General features: G+C 39.1%; 1 protein-coding gene across 2 annotated transcripts in view; it reads left to right on the forward strand.

Annotated features, from left to right (window-relative positions):
* Window positions 1-12,497, forward strand: part of tesk2 (testis associated actin remodelling kinase 2) — a 110,908-nt gene that overhangs the window by 88,524 nt on the left and 9,887 nt on the right. For both annotated transcript variants that reach the window (XM_080195403.1, XM_080195404.1), the window contains one exon: window positions 4,178-4,319. In XM_080195403.1, the coding sequence (XP_080051529.1) occupies window positions 4,178-4,319 (142 nt within the window). The remainder of the gene's footprint in view (window positions 1-4,177; window positions 4,320-12,497) is intronic.

The raw sequence follows: 12,497 nt of genomic DNA on the forward strand, positions 1-12,497 counted from the left end.
GTCTCCTATACATTGTCCATGTTTCAACCTCATACAGTAAGGAAGGAATCACAACCACGTGGTAAATCATGAGCTTGGTTTTAGTTTTGATGTCCCGATGGCCAAAGGCTGCAGCAGATTTCAAGCGATGCTGGATTTCTTTGTCAATATCGGTGTTCTGTAAAAATAACTTCCAAATGGCTAGAAGTTTTGCACATTTTCCAGGCACTCATCATGAATCCCTAATCAATGGAGCTGAAGCTTGTACTTTGGTCTTCTGTATGTTGAATGTAACCTCTCTTTGTATATATGTCGGTGATTCTCTGAACACCTGTTTCTGATGATCAGCGTATTAATAGGTTCCTGAATATTGCAGCTGGGTGTGTCCATAACTCAAAAAATGATCTGCAAGTCATTAAGCTCAAAATAGTTGAAGGATTTGACATTCAGAATTCCAGGACTCCGGTCATCTGGTTAATTAGCTCATTGTTGCAGCTGGGGTAAGCCATCATGAAAGATGAAAGCAAAATACTGTAGTTGCTGGAATCTGAAACAAAAACAAAGTGCTGGAAAATCTTAGCAAGTCTGATAGCATTGGTGGACAGCCAACATTTTGTGTCTGGATGACCCTCTGTCAGAGCTCTTGAAACATTGGCTCTATTCTCTCTCTCCACCGATCATGTCAGACCTGCTGAGATTTTCTGTTCTTGTTTAAGCCATCAGCAATACCACATCTGAGTTCCCTGTTTTGCCATTGTACTTAAGCGTACTCAGCTTACCTTTTATGGAGACTTTGGAACAAGTTTAGAATGGGAAATTTGTGTAAATTATGGTGCGAGTTGCGGATAAAATTCTGGACTGTTAATTTCAACAATCTTTATATTTTAACCACTAGTTCCTATGTGTTCTGTTGCATTAACTTCCCTTGTGTACTCAGGTTCATTTCCCACTGGCGGATCTAGCAATCTGCTCTCCTATTAGTCGTCTTGAATTGTGAATTAGAAAGGTGTCTTATACACATGTTCCATTCCTTACTCCCCTTTTATTTTCCCTGCCCGTTTGCTTGGGCTTAGTTACTTCATGTACACCTCCTTTCCACTATTAAGTGATGTTTTGTTTCTATCTTTTTGTTATTCATGTCCTTTCTACTAGTCATTGTTATTACTAATCATCATACCCCACCATCCTGTTTTTTTAACCTCTATCATTTCAAAGTAAATTATAGCCCATCATCACAACGGTGATAACCTGGATTTATATATTACCTTTAACATCATAAAATGCTCTAAGTATTTCACAGCCATCACATAAAATTTGACACAAGTAGTGGATACATCATACTCGTTGAACAGAATAAGAACATAAGAACATAAGAAATAGGAGCAGGAGTAGGCCACCTAGCCCTTCGAGCCTGTCCCTCCATTCAATAAGATCATGGCTGATCTGTCGTGGTTCAGTTCCACATTCCCGTCCTCTCCCCATAACCCTTAATCCCGTCGCTTATCAAAAACCCATCAACCCGCGTCTTAAAAATATTTAGCGAGGCAGCCTCCACCACCTCAACGGGCAGAGAATTCCAGAGATTCACCACCCTTTGAGTGAAGAAGTTCCTCCTCAACTCCATTCTAAACCTTTATCTTGAGGCTGTGCCCCCTAGTCCTACTGTCCTTTCTGAGTGGGAAGAGTCTCTCCACCTCTATCCTATCCATCCCATTCATCATCTTATACGTCTCAATGAGATCTCCCCTCATTCTTCTAAACTCTAACAAGTACAGGCCTAGTTTATTCAGCCTCTCCTCTTAGCTCAACCCCCTCAACTCCGGTATCAGCCTAGTAAACCTCCTCTGCACTCCCTCCAAGGCCAAAATATCCTTGCGTAAGTACGGCGACCAAAACTGCACACAGTACTCCAGCTGTGGCCTCACCAATGCCCTATACAGCCGCAGCAAGACCTCTGGGTACATAAAGTACCTCCTCCTACTCTTTAAATTACCATTCCTCATCTTGCACAAGTATCTTGGCATACAGAAAATAATCAGAAGTATTAATGGAATATTGATCATTTATAGAGGGGTATTATACAAGGGGTAAAAAAACAAAGTGCTGAAAAAACTCAGCAAGTCTGGCAACATCATTGTTGGGAGAAACAGTTGTTTGAGTCTGATATGATTCCTTTTTGGGACTGTTGTAACGGACACACATACTGCCAGACATGCTGAGTTTTTCGGGCACTTTATTTTTATCTCCAACCTCCAGCATCTGCACTATTTTCCTTTCACATTGGATAATAATAATATGGACTCTTCAGCTATGCAAACCCCTGGTTAGATCATGCCTGGATTACTGAGAGTAGTTTTGGGTACCACTCCTCAGGAAGGATATGTTGACTTTCAAGGGAGTGATGAATAATTCTACCAGAAAGATACTGGACTCCAAGTTATAAGTTACATGGATCGATTTCACAAAATAGAGTTGCATTCGCTGGAATTTAGAAGATTGCCATGACTTTTGAGGCAGAAGCAATAGGGAAATATGCAACTCCTTTAAAATGTGTGCCATCTGTAATGATTAAATTTTTTTGATAAGGACTTTTAAGGGTTTGTATCAATTGTAAAGGGATCAATTTGTAAATTTCTTGAATAAATACTGGTCATGTAACCATTGACCTGGAAACGATACCTAATAGGAAATGTAGCTTTAAGGGATTAATGTTTGTATCAGTCAGGTATTGTTTTAAGTGGGCTTAATTTAATGTTTTGTGTATCTGGAAACCCATAGTTAGATTCATGTTAGACAAAATATCATGCTGGACAAAGTATACATGTGGGGGTTGGTTTCAATTCCAACTGTGATTCTGTTGTATTTGGAGAGGACTATGGCGTGAAGAGTAAATAAACTAGCAGTGATTGCTTAGCAACTGGGCCTTGTAAGGTATTTTTAAGAATGTAGGGAAGTTTTGAATATAGCTAATTTGATTGCATTTGGAGATGGATAGTGAGATGACAGGCACCTTGGTTTTAGAAGACTAAAGGGGGAACATCTCTCTCAGCCTTGCTAGAAGAAACACCATACTATGAAGTAAAGTTTAAGAAAAGAGATGCTGAAAATGTAAAGTCCAGCTAGTTAAGGAACCTAGAGAAATGAAAAGAAGATTCCAAGAAGTCTGGAGGTGTCAGAACAGAGGAAACTGGGAACCAGAACAGAACTGTTCCGTAAAGTCACAAGAGTTGAAAGGACATTGGATTATGAGAAGCCATAAAGATATCTGCAGTTGTGCTAAGGTTTGTGAGAACTTACGACAGTTTGAGGAAAGGATCTGATAAAGAAATCTCTGGGAGATCTAGACTATTGTGAACCTAGCTAAGGAGGTTTTGCCAGAGTGTACCATTTTAGTGCTGACTGTCTCCAGGGACTTCTGTTGTAAATTGACTATCGGTGAACTTGAGGACTGAATCAGTTGAGTGGAAAAGTGAAAGAAACTGTTCTTTCCCCAGTTAGGAAACTTCTGAACTGCACATGACGTTACATATCTGAGGCGAGATGGAGGTGATCTGTTGTGTAAGGTGTATCTTTTTTTGTATTGACTACTTGAAATTAAATTTAGCTTTTATTTGATATATAATTTGTCTGGTACTTCATGTGGAGCCTAATGTTTCATGAAATAACACCATGATTAAAGAATTAGTGTTTAATTATGGGTGACTTTATCTTTTCCCCTTTATACATTAGAACTTTATGGATAAAAAAACTTTTAGCTTCTTTGCTTGGTTTCTTAGGGAATTTTAAATTGATTACCTTACACTGACTTCCCAGCCTAGAGAAAATGGGTATTCACCTCATCCTGTTGGAGCACTTCATTTAAAAAATCTTCTGTTGAATTTTTTTCTGGTGGAATTAGTCCTCAAACTCTCCTTAAATTTTATCATCCAGATGAATCTATCATTGCTTTGTACAATTTATCATCACTTAATGGCTGCAAATATGTATCCTTGATATACTGTTGTCTGTCATGGAACTTACTTTATACTGATAGCTTACTGTTAGGTCTCTAGTGAATTTTAAAATGAACAATGTGAAATATTAAAGTTGTTCCCACTGTAGATTTTGTCATTGAGTTAGTGGATTTCAAATGTGCATCATTAACTGGAGTGCTTTTGTGGTGGTTCAACGTGAAGTGTTAAACATTTTCCTCCTTCAGATGGATCCAAAGCTCCGTCCATCCTTTCCAGAAATAGTAAAAATTATAGAAGAGATTATGCCACACCTACAAGATGAAGGCCAAGAGAGAACTATTAACAATGAAGAAGGTAGAGAGACCAAGCCAATTAATCTTCAGAAAAGTAAGTATTTCCTTTTTTTTATTTTCCAGATAGTCAAATTGTTATTTAGATAAAAACCAGAGGCTGTTGAGTGCTATAAAATGTGTTGAGTGGGAACTGAATTTTTACTGCATTGAAATCTTGTTGTATTTTGAACTATACAGAGCAATGATATTGGATTATACTATTGAAAGAATCCAGTGTAACCATAAACGCAATGGTTTGTATTATTATTATTATTATTATTATTAGCACAAAATGGGTGACATTGGTTGCACCAGCACCGTAATCTTGAAATTGTGTTAAGAGCTCTGTGATTTTTAGGTTTAAGGAGCATTTCTGCTAGATATTGGCTTGCCCCAAGACTTAGATGAAGAGGGAAGTTTCTGCTGACTGTGCTCTTTTTCTTTGGGGGGGGTGCATTCAAAGAGGCTTTTCAACTTGAGCATTTTCTTGATGCTAGTTTGCCTGTTTTTAATGTTTTTACATGTTAAATACTTCATTTGCTCAGAAGCTGACAGCTTTACACCTATTAAACTAGTAAATTGTTCAGTATAGCAAAGTAATCCAAAACCAAGTTACCTACAGATGGAGGACTAGACATTCTAATGAAAAATGTTTTTTGTGATAAAATAGAGATTTTCAACTTACTTAATAGTAACCTGGTACAGTTTTATTAATAATGTTAAAAATTGAAAAAAAAATTATACTATTCTAAGACACTGCACTGGGTTGTGGAATATTTGATTGTGAAACTTAAAACCACTTTGGGGAAAAAAAAAATGCAATTTCAAGCACAATTTACACCGAGTTTCCAGATTACATCCAAAGTGGAAAATTTATCCTGATGAATGTTTGTTAATGCTTCGAATTTGCAGTATTCTCCTGTATGGATTCCAAAAGGTATGCAATTCAATGTGGACTGTATTGACTTGATAGCTGTTTTGGACACAAAGTGGGGAAACAAAAAAATAACTACACACAAGTCCCTGAAACTGTCCTGCTTGCATTGATGTTGTAACTGGTCTCCGTGAACTATGCAGCATGCCACACTTACTTTGCTGAATGTGCTCATGTAATAAACTATCATTGAAACGATGATCATTCAGTTGCAACTTTCAGTCCAGGTATGATCTTAAAATGAGGGGTGTGGTGGGGGATGGCATTAATTGATGCTTCAGCATATTCTCAGTGACAGAGAAATGCAACTTCATGACTGAAAAGCCTGCATATGTTCTCCCTGCTGTAAAAGGAAGAGACTCATGTATTTTTTAAAAATAAAACTCTGTTTTAGCCGGACCTGTTGTAGTGAACAATTTCAAGATTCGAATATGTTTAGTGCAGGTTTTCTTGGGTGAGGAATAAGGGGGTATGGCAGAGGGAGAACTAAATGTACTTAGAAATAAATTTGATGCAAACAATAAGCATTGAAACTTGATTTATTATTGATGTGGAGATGCCAGTGTTGGACTGGAGTGGTCATAGTAAGAAGTTTCTCAACACAAGATTAAAGTCCAACACGTTTATTTGGTATCATCAGCTTTTGGAGTGCTGTTCCTTCATCAGATGATTGGAGAGTTGGATTCACAAACAGGGCAGATATAGACACAGACTCAATTGCAAGGTAATGTTTGGAATGTGAGCCTTTACAAGTAATTAAGTCTTTACAGGTACAGACAACGTGAGTGGAGAGAGCAGTAATGAAAGAGGCGTGAATTCTCTCAAGCCCGGACAATTAGTAAGTTTTTGCAAGCCCAGGCCAAATGGTGGGGCGGGGGGGAGGGGTTACACGTAGTGTGACATGACTCTACACCAGCATCCCCCACAACGACGGCATTGCTGCAGTTGCCTCAATACTCAACACTGACAATTGCCAATCTTCAGATGCTATTCTACAATTCACCCCCTTCATCCTGGACCACAACGTCTTCATCTTCAACAATCAGTTCTTCATCCAGACACACGGAATAGCCATGGGGACTAAATTCACTCCTCTATATGCCAACGTCATCTTGCACAAGTTTGGACAAGATCTCTTCACTGGAGGACCTTCAATCGACGCTATGTACTAGATACATGGATGACTTTTTTTGGACTCACAGTGAAGAGTCACTGAAACAACTACATGATGACATCAACAAGTTCCATCCCACCATCAGACTCAACATGGACTACTCTCCAGAATTGGTTGCATGCTTGGGCTCACACATCTCCATCAGGGATGGTCACCTCAGCACTTCACTATACCGCAAGCCCACGGGTAACCTCACAATACTCCACTTCTCCAGCTTCTACCTTAAACGTGCTAAAGAAGCCATCCCCTACGGACAAGCCCTTCATATACATATATTCTCCTCATCTGAGCAGATCTTAACATGCTCAAAGACGCCCTTGTAAGAACAGGATATGGTGCTCGACTCATTGATTTACAGTCATGCCACAACGAAAAACCGCGCCAACCTCCTCAGAAGACAAACATGGGACATGGCCAACAGAGTACCCTTCATCGTCCAGTACTTTCCCAGAGCGGAGAAGCTACGGTATCTTCTTTGGAGCCTTCAACATGTCATTGATGAAAACAAACATCTCGCCAAGGCCATCCCCACACCCCTACTTCTTGTCCTCAAATAACTGCACAACCGCAAACAGACCATTGTTCACAGCAAACTACCCAGCCTTCAGGAGAACAGTGACCATGATACCCCACCTCCCTGCCATTGCAACCTCTGCAAGACGTGCCAGATCATCGACACAGATGCCATTATCACATGAGGACGCCATCCTCCAGGTATATGGTACATACTTGTGTGACTTGGCCAATGTTGTCTGCCTAATGCACTGCAGGAAAGGATGTCCTGAGGCATGCAGAAGCCATGATAACAGATGAACGGACACCACTTGACAATCGCCAGGCAGGAGTGTTCCCTTCCTGTAGGGGAACACTTCAGTCAAGGGCATTCAACCTCTGATCTTTGGATAAGTGTTCTCCAAGGCAGCCTTTGAGATGTACGACAATGCAAAATCGTTGAACAGAAACTGATCACCAAGTTCCGCTCACATGAGGACAGCCTCAACTTGGATCTTGGGTTCATGTTACACCATGTGTAAACCCCACCATTTAGCATGGGCTTGCAAAATTTTACTAACTCTCCTGGCTTGAGACAATTAACACCTCTTTAACCTGTCATTATCCCTCTCTGCACTCACATTGTCTGTACCTGTAAAGACTCGCGTTCCAACCATTATCTTGCAGTTGAGTCTGTGTCTATATATGCCTGTTTCTGAACCCAACTGTCCACCCACCTGATGAAGGAGCAACATTCTGAACTCTCGTGATAACAAATAAACCTGTTGGACTTTAACCTGGTGTTGTGAAATTTCCTACTGTAATTTATTATTGTCACATGTATTAGTGTATACAGTAGTGTATGGTATTATTTCTTGTGTGCTATACAGACCAAACATATATAGAGAAGGAAAGGAGAGAGTGCAAGAAGGAAAGGAGGGAAATTGGATTGAGGGTTGAAGCCGTTGGAATGCCCATCTGGGTTTGTTGTGATTACTTTACTTTATTTTTACCCTTAATTCTAATTTCCTGAAATAGGGAACTTGTATTTTTTATTCATTTGTGGGATGCAAATAAGACAAGCATTTCTTGTTTGCCCTAATTGCCCTTGAGAAGCTGGTTTTGTATGTGCACCAACTGTGGTGTTAAGGTGCTAGTTTCAGGATTTTGATGCAGTGATGGTGAAAAAATGGCTATGTATAGTTACACATCAAGATGGTGGGTTACTTGGGAAGAAAATTATAGATAATGTCGTTTCCATGTACTTATTGCTCTTGTCCTGTGGGATTGTTAGAGGTTGCAAGTTTGGGTGGTGTTGTTGAAGGAGCCTTCGCAAATTGCTATGCTGCATCTTGTCAATGGTACGCACTACTGCGTGGTGTGCTGGTGTTAGGAGGAGTGCATGCGTCAATGGTGGATGAGGCGCTAAGCAAGCAGGCTGTTTTGTCCTGAATTCTGTTGAATTTCTTGAGTACTAGGGACCAGATCAGAGACCCCAAGATATATTGTGAAGTTAGACTAGACCCCAACTATTTTTTTTATTTTGGCATTAGTGTGAGGAAAAGGTGTTTCATTTCAGGTCAATATCTATTGACCTACCAGGAACCTTTTTATCAAAACAAGTTTTATTTTAATAATACGCTTTAATAAAAAAATTAGCTTAACTTTGAAATACATAAACATGTCAAGATACAATTCTTAACTGATAATCTATCTCTGTTAGTTCCAGTTCAAGCAATATCCCTTTTTCGACTTAACTGCCTCTTCAAAATCAGTTGGCAGAGTTCTGCAATCTTTCACCATTTAGATAATATGCTTTTTTCAGTCTTCCTGCTGAAGTGAACCATATCACTTTTGCCCATATTATACTCCATTTGCCAGATCTTAGCCCACTCAACTTATCTATATCCCCTTGTATCCTCTTTATGTCCTCTTCACAGCTTACTTTCCTATCTTCCTTTGTATCATCAGTGAATTTAGCAACCATACTTTCTGTCCCTTCATCCAAGTCATTTGTGTAAATTGCAAAAAGTTGATCCCAACATTGCTCCTTGTAGCACACCACTCACTATATCCCACCATACAGAAAAAAAAACTAATTTATGACTGTCCTCTTTTCTGTGGATTAGTCAATCTTCTGTTCATGCTAATGCTACTCCCTAAACCTAACCTTGTGATTTTAACCTTTAACCTCCATTCCTATTCCTGATTTACAGCTATTTCTGTGATATTACTTGTTTCCTTGATGGTGAAGACATGTGCAAATACCTATTCAGTTCATCTGACATCTCTTTATTTTTAATTTATTAACTCCCCAGACTCTCGTTTCATTGGACCAAACTCTCACTTTGTTACCTCTTATTTCAGAATGAAAAGAAACTCTAACTGTCTTTATATTTCTAAATAGTTTTCTGTCATCTAATTTCCTTCTTAGTAAGGTTTTTGTCATTCTTTGCTGTTCTTTAAATTCTGTCCGATCTTTTGACTTGTAGCTCATCGTTGTAAAATTGTATACTTTTTTGTGTTTGATATTATCTTTACCTTGGAATTTTTCTTTCTTGCATAGGATACATTCTGTGCATTCTAAAATATTCCTTTAAATGTCTGCCACTGTATCTCTCTTGATCTGCATTCTTGACCTCACTTGCTAGTTCATTTTAGCTAACTCTACTTTCGTTGTTCTGGTCCCAGCTGATTTTACTACTGGATAGTCGGGTCTCAGAATCCTGGCTCAATGGACTGTAACTTCCATTTATTTGTTTAGAGATGTGGATGAACAGAATCACAGGACTGCCGATTAACTTTTAACTAATGAATAAAACATTTATTCAACAAGATGCACACAGGTCTATTAAGATTACACATGTTACCAAATAGCTTAGACTCTAATGTTCTCAGTAAGTACACAGTACATGTAAATCAATAGCAGAAATGTGTCAAACACCCTACAGTCTGAAACTAAATGACTGATGCCACCTAACATAACTTGTTAATTTCTCAAAATGCCCCCAGATGTTTATCACACTAGTTTCACTGGAGCTCTAATTTCCATAAATGTTTCCAAACTCCAATCTTCTCAACAATGCTTTCTCTCAGATGCCTTCACCAAGGAATCACTTCCAGGATTTGACTCTTTGTATTTTTCTGTGTTAGATTGTCCTACACAGTCAAGCTTTCTCACAATCTCTTAAGATATCTATCCATGCCAATGTACTGCTTCAAAGGCTGTATTAAGTTGTCACCATCCTTTGGATTACTTCAGAGGTCTGACTTCCCACTATCCAATTTCTTCAGGTTTGCACCTTGTAGCACTCTCCTTAACTGAGAGCCTCTTTCTCTGCTTCTTTCATTTAACTTCAATGAACAAATCTTGTTTGGATTCCAGTTCTTTGTCCCTTTGACTTCAGTCTTCCTTGGGCTTCTTTTTCATTCCCTGATTTCTAGAAATGTCTGTTCTTTAACTTCTGATACATGCTTTTTGCTGGCAGTTTCTTTTGAGGGCTGCTTTCTTAGGAACCTGATTCCAACTGAACTGGCAGTATGACTGTCAGGCCTCGACCAACTCAGTGGTGATGTTGATGAGTCACTCTTGGTCTGCTATCCAGAGTATATTCTGTGCCTTTATTATCCTTGGTGCTTTTACTAAGTGATGTTCAACTTGGAGGTCCACTGATACAACTGGTCTGTGTGTGTCTATGTGCATAAACTGAACCTTGGATAAACATTTACAATAGAGGATAGGGAATCAGTTATGAGGTTGACCTGAATGTAAGGGATGATGCAGAGGACTGGTCCGTTTTGTATTCAAATATAAGAATACGTCAGAGAGATTTTATACATGCAAATGAAAAGTGAGTTACATTTCCTTGAGCAGCTGTGAAAAGCTTTTGTAATTTTCTGCAAGAATGTAGCTAGTTGAGCAAAGACCAGGGAAAGATGTGTTCCATTTAATGCTTTCCTATGTGATTATTTAATGTGGAGATATTCTTCAGTCTTTTCCACACCCTAACAGGGATAAACCACATTTTGGTGTACTCTGCTACCATTAAGTGCAAGGCTCTGGATGCAAGGTTTTCCACAAGTTTTAATGCCTTCTGGGCTAGGAAAGGAAAATACAAAGATTCTAACTCTAGGCAAACCAATTAGGTCTGCTGAAAAGTTTGTGCATGCAGAAAATTTGATTGGGCTTGACTTTGATGCTTATTATGATCCTGTAGTTGGGAAATATTTGTTTAATGCAAGTAAAATAGCTACTTCGACAAGCAATGGAAACCTGCCAGTATCTGTTGAAATGTATTTCAGCGAGTGTCACGTCTTCAGGCAAGAGCCGATACAATTGGAAGAAGAGTATTCCAGTCGAGCAAATGATAACATTATTTAAAGCCGTATGCTTAAGGTTCAGATAGTTCAGATGGCTTTGTCCTCATATTCACTAAAAGAGTTGTATATTTTTATTTAAAAAATACAGGTACCCATTACATTACATTATTGTTGCAAAATGCAGCATTGTAATGTAAATGAGGTGGCACGACTGCTGGAGGAGGTAAGAACTAACTTGGTGATTTTCCAAGACTCTTCCAGTGCCGCTGGTTTTAAAACAAAATGTAAACAGTTGGGGCTGACTGCCATTTTCATTTTTTTTGTCTTTTGGTGGGATAGTTATGGTTTTAATATTGTTAAGCTATTTAGATCATCTGTCTCTGTCGAGGAGCATTTGCAGTTTGGAAACAAATTGTTGAATCATAGGTTGTTCCAAAATTGGCCAATCAAAACTCCTAGAGTTTCTGTCCAGCCAGTCTCGCTCCATTTTTCTGCTCAGTCCCCATAACCACAAACATTCCTTGTGTTCAAGCAACTAATTCCTGAGAAATCCAGCTTGGCAGCTGTTTAAACAATGAACCCAATTAAACTATGGAAGGCTGATTTTTAAAATATGATTGATGAAATGTCGCACCTGTCCAAAAAAGGATACAAACATGACATGCCCATGGCTCTTGAAAGAAACATTATGTAGGCACATAACGTATTTCCAAATGTTAATGTTTAACCATCCAGCCTCTTACCCTTCTTTGCCCTTATGGGGTGTTAATATTATTTTAAAGCTTATTTATTAGTCACAAGTAAGGCTTACATTAACAACGAAGTTGCTGTGAAATTTCCCTAGTCGCCACACTCCAGTGCCTGTTCGGGTCAATGCACCAAACCAGCATGTCTTTCAGACTGTGGGAGGAAACAGAACACCCAGAGGAAACCCACGCAGACACGGGGAGAACGTGCCAACCCCACATACACAGTGACCCAGGCCAGGAATTGAACCTAAGAGCCTGGCCCTGCGAGGCATTAATGCTAACCACTATGCCACCATGCTGTACCAATGTGTGCCTGAAAATGTCCAAGTTTGAATTTTGATTGGGAGGGATATTTTGCAGATGTTTTAAAGTAAACTTTCATGTTTTAATTTTTAAACATGAATAGAGGCAGTAAATGCTATTACAGAGCTGGTTTTGGGATTTCTCCTTCTCCCTCTCCCTCCCCCGCCCCCTTCCAGTTTTTTGTGCAGTTGAAAATACTGTTGCTGCTTTTACTTTGCATGTGTTTAGCATTTATCTAGAAAGTGCTCATGTTTAAACTGG

Source organism: Carcharhinus amblyrhynchos, chromosome 9, assembly GCF_965287045.1.
Source record: "Carcharhinus amblyrhynchos chromosome 9, sCarAmb.v2.hapA, whole genome shotgun sequence".
Classification (NCBI taxonomy): Eukaryota; Metazoa; Chordata; class Chondrichthyes; order Carcharhiniformes; family Carcharhinidae; genus Carcharhinus; species Carcharhinus amblyrhynchos.